Source organism: Patiria miniata, unplaced genomic scaffold (genome assembly GCF_015706575.1).
Source record: "Patiria miniata isolate m_02_andy unplaced genomic scaffold, ASM1570657v1 HiC_scaffold_29, whole genome shotgun sequence".
Taxonomy (NCBI): domain Eukaryota; kingdom Metazoa; phylum Echinodermata; class Asteroidea; order Valvatida; family Asterinidae; genus Patiria; species Patiria miniata.
This window is the reverse complement of record NW_024037068.1, coordinates 9,115,370-9,125,670: the sequence shown is the minus strand read 5'-3', so window position 1 is coordinate 9,125,670 and position 10,301 is coordinate 9,115,370. Positions and strand designations below refer to the sequence as shown.

General features: G+C 42.6%; 1 protein-coding gene across 2 annotated transcripts in view; it reads right to left on the bottom strand.

The window, feature by feature from the left end:
• Positions 1-251: 251 nt before the first annotated feature.
• The window catches only part of LOC119735698 (Down syndrome cell adhesion molecule homolog), a 75,850-nt gene continuing 65,800 nt past the window's right edge, over positions 252-10,301 (bottom strand). For both annotated transcript variants that reach the window (XM_038209553.1, XM_038209554.1), the window contains 5 exons: positions 8,456-8,641; positions 7,383-7,670; positions 5,283-5,490; positions 1,551-1,765; positions 252-927 (listed from right to left, as the gene is read on the bottom strand). In XM_038209553.1, the coding sequence (XP_038065481.1) occupies positions 479-927; positions 1,551-1,765; positions 5,283-5,490; positions 7,383-7,670; positions 8,456-8,641 (1,346 nt within the window). In that variant the 3' untranslated portion in view covers positions 252-478. The remainder of the gene's footprint in view (positions 928-1,550; positions 1,766-5,282; positions 5,491-7,382; positions 7,671-8,455; positions 8,642-10,301) is intronic.

Below are 10,301 nucleotides of genomic sequence, written 5' to 3'. Positions count from 1 at the left end.
ACGGTAAACTCGTCCAAGTTGGATGGCGAGTCTGTGGAGATTGCGGAGGACAGCAGGTAGATTTCAATCTCCCGGCCGTGCAATGATCGTCACCGTCCGATTATTGCTGGTTAGCTACTTAGGTAAACCGTTAACTAGGCCTCGTGTGGAATCCTTGGTTATACAATGGTAAACCCGTTCCTGTATTTCGATGGCGAGTCTGTAGATGACGCGGAGGACAGCACGTGGATTTCAAACTCTTTCGTGCAGTGATCGCTACCGTCCATAAATTGCTGGTTAACTAGTTAGGTAAACCGTTGATAAGAGTAAAATCATTGGTTATACAATAGTAAACTCGTCCCTGTAATTGGATGGCGAGTCTGTAGATGTCGTGGAGGACAGCACGTGGATTTCAATCTCCTCCGTGCAGTGGTCGTCACCGTCCATTAATTGCTGGCTAACTCCCTAGGTAAACCGTTGATTATATTAAAATCCTTGGTTATACAATAGTAAACTCGTCCCTGTAATTGGATGGCGAGTCTGTAGATGTCGTGGAGGACAGCACGTGGATTTCAATCTCCTCCGTGCAGTGGTCGTTGCCGTCCGGGCTGTGCCTCCGCATGGGGGGAGGTGGAGGCGGCGGGGGCGAGCAGGAAGGAAACGAAGACTTGTCCGAATTGGTCTCCTGCCCCAAATGAGGGTCGTCCGACCCCACTTGGGGGTTGCAGTCTCCTGCATTGATCACGTCCTCTTTCCACCTGGGCTGCTCCCTGCTGCCCCACCTCTGTTCGGCGTATATCGTCCGGTCCTTGTTCACAATGGAGTAGTTTGGGACGTGGTACTTGGTGTCCGGGTGGATCACTTTGGGGATGGGCGTGGCCGACTGCCGATGGGCCGGTGGGAGGGGCGGCTTCTTGGCGAACCATCGCTCGGGCTCGCTCATGGAACCTTACAAATTAAGCCAAAAAAATGAAGTTTCATTGATTAAAGACTTCGATTCGAGAACAATAGCCCAAATGCACACTGGTGTGAGTAATACTCCCACAATACGAGCAAAACATACAACCAGAATCAATAATGAAACCACAGACTGTTCCATCGTTTTTGTCATGTCTAAATTGGTCATTATATAAAATGGGGTCCACTTTGTTTTCTGTCCCTGTTATGACACTTATGATTTTATAATTCTGTTGCACTCCTCATAATGCAGTCTTTCCCGAGAGTGATGAGCACACTACCTCCCCAACGAATAACATACTTGTTTAGGTCAGTTTTAATGATACTTGAGTAGCAAATTACAAACTACCTAACAGGGACTGCAGAAATGTCACACCTTAGACCCACAATTTATCGAAAAACCCAAATATAAAACTGTACATTTGTACTTTCACATTTTGTTAAATCTTAGGTCTAACATATAAATCTAAACTACCAAGATCGATTATGTTTTTAATTGGCCAGGATTCAGAGCCTCCTAATATATGCTGCTAAGTTTAACACTGGTTTGGAGCAACTTGGTCAGTGAAAACACATACACACACAAAAATTGGGAATATATTTATTTCGCTCACCCTTTTCCCGTGGTTTCCGCCTGTAATGGTACCCCTTCCATCTCGGCTCCGTGTCACTGTCCGTCACGCCGCTAGGGGCTGCGCTGAAGCTGTCGTAGGGGAGCGAGATGTACCCCTCGGACGGGCTGGACGGGTCGTGCCGCACGCCGATCTGACGCCGCGATCCGCTGAAATCCGGCGAACTCGAGCTGGGCGTGCTGCTGCGGCTGTCGAATCTACGGTTAGATGTCCAGACAATACATGTGACTATTGGTTTCTTCTCTTTTAAGGACGAAAGTTTGAAAAGAGCAATGTCACCCACATGCCCGTAGGCAGAGGGTGGGGGGGGGGGGGGGGGGGGGGGGGGGGGTGGGGGGATTTTTTTTTTGGGGGGGGGGGGGGTAAAGCCCCCTCCCCCCAAAAAAAACACACCCCAGAACAATCGTCCGCAGGTCCACTGTTTTTCCTCGCGATTGACATTTGAGTTTTACACGATCAATGAAATCATATTTTTGGCAAGGTCAGGCTGACACAAGTCTAATTCACAAGTGAAAGTAGGTTATGGACTCGGTAATCAACTGTTTATTAGACATGAAAAGGTCCACTTTTTAATTCATGGTAAAATGACATTTTCCTTCCATCAGGCTGACTCAGTGTACATCAACGTCACACCATAATCACAATCATGACTTTCATCACCATAATCACAATCATGACTTTCATCACCATAATCATAATCATGACTTTCATCACCATAAACAGAATCATGACTTTCATCACCTTAATCACAATCATGACTTTCATCAACATAATCACAATCATGACTTTCATCACCATAATAACAGTCATTACTTTCATCATCATAATCACAATCATGACTTTCATCACCATAATCACAATCATGACTTTCATCACCATAATCACAATCATGACTTTCGTCACCACAATCACAATCATGGATTTTATCACCATGATCATAATCATGACTTTCATCAGCATAATCACAATCAGAACCTTCATTACCACAATCACAATCATGACTTTCGTCACCACAATCACAGTCATGGCTTTTATCACCATGATCACAATCATGACTTTCATCACCATAATCACAATCAGCACCTTCATTACCACAATCACAATCACGACTTTCATTACCACAATCACAATCATGACTTTCGTCACCACAATCACAGTCATGGCTTTTATCACCATGATCACAATCATGACTTTCATCACCATAATCACAATCAGGACCTTCATTACCACAATCACAATCACGACTTTCATCACCATAATCACAATCATGAGTTTCATCGCCATAATCACGATGACTTTTATCACCATGATCACAATCATGACTTTCATCGCCATAATCACAATTATGAGTTTCATCACTAAAATCACAGTCATGACTTTAATCACCATTATCACAATCGTGACTTTCATCGCCATAATCACAATCATGACTTTCATCACCATTATCACAATCATGACTTTCATTAACACATTCACAATCATGCTTTTCATCACCGTAATCACAATCATCACTTTTATCACCATGATCACAATCGTGACTTTCATCACCATAATTACAATCATGACTTCCATCACAAACCTCCCTTTCATCACCATGATCACCGTATAGACAATCCAACAAACCCTTGCCAGCTTAATAACTCTTCTATATTAACATCGACCCAGTTTTCAAATATGGAGCTGATTACTTCTGCAATCAGTATCAAAACAGGTGTTGAAAGCGCCAACAACTAGGATGATTAGCTTGAACGAAGAGGCCGCTTTTGGTTGGATTTTAATTAAACCTTCTTTGAATTTTGGATTTACCTTGAGCTTTTCTCGTGTTAAACGTCGTACCGGTAGTCGAACAAAAATGGTTGAATGTGAGAGCAAGTTTCTTCAATTTCTCAAATTGAACACATAACCGAGAGGTCAGTTGTTTTCTTTTCTAAACTGTCTTTGAATGGCAGTAAAAAAAAAACATCTGAAATCAATGACGCTTAACTAATTCAATAATCCGCGCCAACAACCCACGAAATCCGGCGTGGAGCTAATACGCGTACAAAATCCAGTTAAGCTTTCACTACGAGGATGCAGTGGTGTTTTTTTTTTATATATTGAAAGGCCTTTCCCTGCAAAAGTCGATATTAAATCAACACGCCACTCAAAGTGTGGACAATCGCCCTCTGCTTCGGGGAAAGTGCTTTTGAGTACAGATTCTTGACGTGAAATCTTAGCCAAATGGGATAGGTGGGGGCAGGTGGAAAGGGGCACTATCTTACCGCTGAAATCAGCCGTAAATAATAGCTTCCAAGGGGTTATTCAAGCGAAGAGGCCATCTCAAAAGTGGATAATGTGGATTCGTATTTTTTTTCCCACTTCCGACCCCTACTTTTTGTATAGATACCATGGTTTAGTAGTGTTTCGTATTGCTTTGAAATCAGATTGTTTGCATAGTATTAGGCCTAGGCATTGTTGTAGACGAGTAGTACGAGTACGAGTTATTTGTTATGAGTACAAGTACAAGGCGATTTTGCTTCCATGAGTATAGTACAAGTATTTTTAGGTTTTGCCCTTCACCGACGAGTGAAAGTTGGAAAATTCACTCGGGTGGGACCGAACCCACGACCTCCTGCTTTCTAGTGCAGAAATCTTACCACCGACCACTCGACCATCGCTTGGCTGGTTCGAATCTGATATACATAGCAGCGGGTACCGCATTACTTATTCATAAGATTTAGCACAAGTACCAACAAATGTATTTGAGTAGGAGTACGAGTACAATTACGAGGACTTTCAAAATGTAGGACCAAATTTCAATGAGTCACGTGTTTTCAAGGGATTTTTGCTGTCGAACTAGGCATTAAACAAAATGCAGAAGCCTTCCAAACAGTATAAATCTGGTTCTTTTCTTGCATGTTATTGTAGCTCAAAAATTGTTTTAAATTCTTGCAGAAGAAATTTGCAAGAGTACAAGCACGAGGATTTTGTCATTAGTACGAGTACGAGTACGGGTAATATTTTCTCTTGAGAACACGAATACGAGTACATTTTCATTAGTACGAGTACGAGTACTAAAAAAAAAGTACTGGAGTACAAGTACGAGTGCAAGTACGGATAATTTTGTTCTTGCAAGTACGAGTACGAATAAATTTTCATGAGTACGAGTACGAGTACCAAAAAAAGTACAAGTACGAGTACCAAAACAAGTACGAGTACGAGTACTACAATACTGGTAATAAGTACAGCTTAAAACCGAGTTGGTTAAAACTGACACTTACACTTCTCTGACTATTTGTACCTATCGTCGGTTATCAACAGCCGCACGTATTGCAATGTACAACCGGGAACCAATTACGGCGACGTTTCATGTGCCGATGACGTTCAAGCGTACCATGCGTCACGAAGCGGCAACTCTTAGCCAACCACTTAATCTGGATAGCTCGTTGGCCATAGTGAAGCTACGCGCTGGTTCCCAATCCCCCCCCCCCATTCGAATGTGGGGAGGGACCAGTTTCAACCACTCACATTATTCAAAATAATTATAATGGATTCGTCTTTATGAAAAAGATATGTTGTTTTCATTTTTTTTAACAAACAAATAATTCGTTGAGTAAAAAGTGTACATGCCAATAAAAATTAGCTGTTTTTCTTAACAAATCTGTTGATCTTGGAATTGTAATATGGCGGACGGTGACTTCAATTCTAACATCCCGTGGGCAAAAAGCAACTTACTGTCGCTGTCTCCTCGCGGGTCCCCTGCTGGCTCTGATCACCGGCCTGGAGGCCATGTAACCTTTCCTGCCCCGTCTGTTGGCCTTGTAGCGGGACGGCCGGTACACCTGGGCGTGGAACCGGCCCCGGTCCTGCTCCGACTCGCTGGTCTCGCTCGGGTGGGGAGAGGTGGTGCTGACCCGGCGATTGTACTCCCTAGGCCGGGCACCTAGAGGAAGAAAGATTGGTTTTACTAAGAGATTGTACAACAAGAGAATAGCTTCTGTTTCTACTTTATAATCAGACAGGCAGTGAACAATGAGCATTGATCAATTGTCGATCTGTGTCACAATAACCATCTAGGAAACCCCAAGGTGCAAATTCCAGTTGCAACTAGTTCAACGGGTTTCAACTGGCCCTAGTTTAGCTGGAAATTGGTGACGGGTTTGAACTGGTATAAACTGTATATAACTGGTGTTTAACCAGTAACCAGTTAAACCTAATCGTTGTGTAAATAGTAATGTAATTATTATCTATCATGATATATATTTTTGTGCTACACATAATAGACTTCTCCACTTGACAAGCTTGCTTTTTGAAGAAGCCCACTGCTTGATCTTATCCGTTTATTTTGTTTTTGTCTAAACGTTTTCCCTTCAAAATGATTAAGTGGAAATAAATATGAATGAACGAATGAATGAAAGCCAGATCAAAACCAGCTCAAAGCAAATTCCACTGGAACTGGTTTCAACTGGATTTGTTGTTTCACCTTGGACCCTCATTCACCGAAAGTGTTCCTCTTAAAAAATGTGTTCCTTCAGCAAAGTGGCGTTTTCATCTTGGCAATAAGGAACCTGAGAACATGCATTGAGGTTTTCTTTTTTGAGGAAAATCTCGTGCTGATAAATATCGACGACCAGTGATGATATTACATGTCAAAGGAAAGTGTAAAATAGTAGAAAGTAGAAGATTGTGGGTGAGAATAAACTTGTTTTCTTCTCTCGCTACATTCCATTGCTCATATTATTAAGTTTGCAAAGGTCAACCCATAAATATAAACCCAAAAAACTCCTTCAGCTGTCGATTATCCAATGAAGACCGAACGGCTCTTTTCAGCCACACGATTTCAGTACCAACACCTGCAGGATTACGTACACCCCGATGCTCTCCGTCTTGAAAAACATTTCTATGGGGCATTGAGGCAGATGTTGTGATCCTCTACGACGAGGGACCGCGCAGAGGCGTTGGTTTGTCACGACCCCCATTTAAACTGTTCTGGCGACACCTATGGACTCACTGAGTCGAATGGGATGTCATTCGATATTGCTTTCCAAATGTTCAGTTGGTAATATATTGTCGTTATCAAGCCTTTCTGTGTTTAGCAAACCTGAGTGCCTACTGGGCGAGTCAAAACGAAAGTGACCCGGATAAAAGAGATACACCAATCAAATTTGATACACCAATGAAGTATTTCTTAAAAGCGCATGTTCGTCCACTCATCTGAAAAAAGAATTACTGAAATTGATCCATGCAATCAGATAATATGCATGTTTTACTAAGAGAAACCATTTTTATAGCTGTCCACGGAATGCCATTGGGTGCTATTGAGCTGAGTAAGAATAATAGATTACACACAGGCATTCGAACGCAAATAAAATTTTCATGTTGAAATCAAGACAGAAACATTATTTTTACTGTCAGATTTTGTGTTTTGAGTATGAGGCACAAGTTAACTTTTTTTTCTTAAATATTGATGGCGATTGTTGCATATTTTCCTTCGCCAGTTCTCGTTCAATCATCGAGGTGGGAAAACGTCCATGTTTCATTGTACCCAACAGGCATTCATCAGTTCGTAGAACGGTAAATGATCGGTGGTGGTCAGCCCAGTTTTATGATCTTTTTTATTGAAATATAACCCTGGAATAGAGTATGCAAAATGCGTGAAATTGTCAGAGTAACAAGGTGTACTTTATTCCTATTTTTTTGAAATGGAGTAAGCCAAATATTTTAAAATGTTTTTCAAATTCGGACACTTTCTTATTGACCCGCCCTGTATGAAAAACAACTGAATAAAAGTAACCTCTGAAAGTAACTGAATTGAGCTGTCAATATTGTTCTCACCCTCTTTGACGTACGACACAGTACGGTGCGGAATGTAGCTGTCCGACCTCTCCGGCACGGACGGGAGGGGCGGGGAGGCTGTGAAGTGCCGTATGCCGGCCTCGATGTCGCTGGCCGTAGAGTAGTCGTAGTTCTCCGGGTGCGACAATGCGCTCGGGGAGGTAACCGAGGGAGGGCGGCGTCTGCGAGCCCGCTCGATCTGGATGGCGTTCTCGTAGGCCGAGGCCAGCTCCTCGCTCACGGAGGCGGTGGTGCAGATGGAGGCTTGACTGCCTCGCTTGGACGTGACTAAAGAAAAACCAAGAAATATTATAAAATCACAAAATGGAAGTGTTGTAGACACAAATTAATCTTTAATCAAGAAGCTCTTTTGTTGGCATGATATTTGTTAATGAACAACTTGAGATGAAATTTATCGTTAATTGAAAAATATATTATCAACACTATTAGGTGGTTGTGCTCCTAAATCATAGTTTCTTCTAACATAATGTTTTATACAAGTGTTTGCCTGAAAGGGCCCATGCAATGTCATTTTTTTAAATGCAATCCTTGGAAATGTAACTTTCTTTCCCATTAAACCTTATTTTCAATGTTTGTTTTGGTACATTTTTTTAAAATGCTAATGCGAATGTCCATATTCATGAGCAATAACTGTGATGTCATTCCGAGCAGAAGCCTCAATGTTACAGCACAAAAAAATTACTGGAATTTTGGATGTTTTGCTGCCGTAAATTGTCTTTTCTATGGTGATTCGTTGGTTTGAAGTACATGGCAGTAAGCCAATGAGCAACCCTTAATCTTAAAGTTTTTTTTTAATGAGCAAATGTTTGGTTCACAATTTGAATTGAAAACCCCTCAACTGAAAATGTCTTCCCTCAGTCTGTTGTCCGGGAAGCATGGAATATTTTTTAATGTTTCAAGAAGTGCACTTCTTAATAAAAATTAAACAAAAAGGGAAGTCAAATTCAAGTTTTCATACATTTAAGAGGAGTATAATGTTGCACAAAATGTGTTCCTCAGAATAAATCGTTTCATGGACCCTTTAAGAATGATATTTGGTTGTTTTTTTTTACCTCGTCTTCTACCGTGGGAGGCACCGCCCGGCGTGTGGGGAGGAGTTTGGCGGGTTGTCCCCGCTGGTGTCCCGCAGTACACATTCTGCGGGCGATTAGGCACGGCGGGAACCATGTGGGGTCGGATGTCGTCTAGGCATGCGTAGTCGTGACTGGAGGACATGGACGCACGATTACCAGGGGCAACTTTGAAAAGGAAAGGAAAAACAACAAATCCTAGCATACGGATTTCATTTGGTTTTATAAAGCCACCTCACAAAATACGAATCAGGTTTAAGGTACCCTCAACGATCTGACTTTTCAGGATCTGCAATCCGGTGTCACGGTCTCACTTCTCCGGCGTGCTAGCTTCTCCAAAAGGGAAATTTCGCTTCAACACGCATGCACAAAATTGCGCAGTAGTGAACATTTTCGTCGCTGTATTAGTGTGCTGAGTTCTTCGGGGTTGTACTTGTGCACGTAAGATCTTATTTGTATGAATGGTTACAGGGTACCAGTCCAATCCAGAATTTTCGTGGCACGCACTATTAACTCCCAATAACAAAAAAGACTTGAAATGCACATTTATTTTAAGCCATGGTTGCAATAATAAAGACAAAATGGACCACGAACGAGCAAGGAACACGGACCAAGGAGTTCGTTCTTAATTATTCCTCCATGAACACACACACATGCATGACGTACGCTGGGAACACAAATCAGAATGCTTGCAAGACCATGGAATGACTTGACCCACAGGAAGTGTTACATAACACATTCTTGGCTGTCCCTCACTGTGTTATTAATGGGCTTGGTAGACTTCAGAATACAGCCCTAGGAAAAGTAAGCACAGTGGACACATGAGCATGAATCGTGCTCATGTAACGTGCACTGTAACGTGCTCAATTATCCGCCGAATCCACCCGGAGAAGCTAGCACGCCGGAGAAGTGAGACCGTGACACCGGGCCAAAATGGTTGGGACACAAGGTCACCCACTCCCCCACTCTCCCGGTCAAAGTTGTTCTCGCCAGCTGATGGAGCACAGACCGCGTCATGAGTGACATTGAGCGGGGGCTGGGGGGTTTAGGGGCCCAGCGAGATTTAGCCAGGATTGTAGCTTTGCCTGAGCTAAGACCGTCGGGAACAAACTACTCGCCGATTTTTGTGCGACCTGAGTGTAACTGCGACGATATTAAGACGGTTGGCAACAGTTGGTGCTAAAAAAAATCAACAATCACAAGAGTGGAAAGATTTCAACCTCTGCGACGTGTTCCCGACAGGCGGGAATCAATTGCAGTCCCAAATCTTAACCAAAAAAATTGCTATGATTTGTGTTAAAAATGCATGAACTAATCTAAGGCCAAAAAAAAAAGTCTCCGGTTTCTGGTATGCGCGCGCATCGCCGTAGCCATGCGCGTCGGCAAAATGAAAAAGTTTTTTTTTCAATGAAAGATGATGTCTCAAAACCACCAAACTCACTGGTTTGACTGGAATTCTGCTGCTGTGCAATTTCAACGTGTTTTTAGATGGGGTTATGATCGAGAATAAGCCTCATGTGGCCTCTCTGGACTCCCATATATTTGCACTAAGTTTAGTCGGGCACCATTTGAAGTCATCAGCCGACATTTGAAGCAAAAAAGTCGGGTAAAAAAAAAAAAGCCGCGTCGCCGCACCACTTTTTGGACAAGCTCCATACCTAAGACCATGTGTGAGTTAATATGTACACACCTACCAGAGTTTTCAATAGCGGCGAGATTTTCAACAGATTATGGATCAAATTGAAGTTTGATGGGCCGGCCAAGTGAAATGATGTACACAACAAATTGATTTCAAGTTGAGTCCACTTATGAACAAAGCGACACTCGA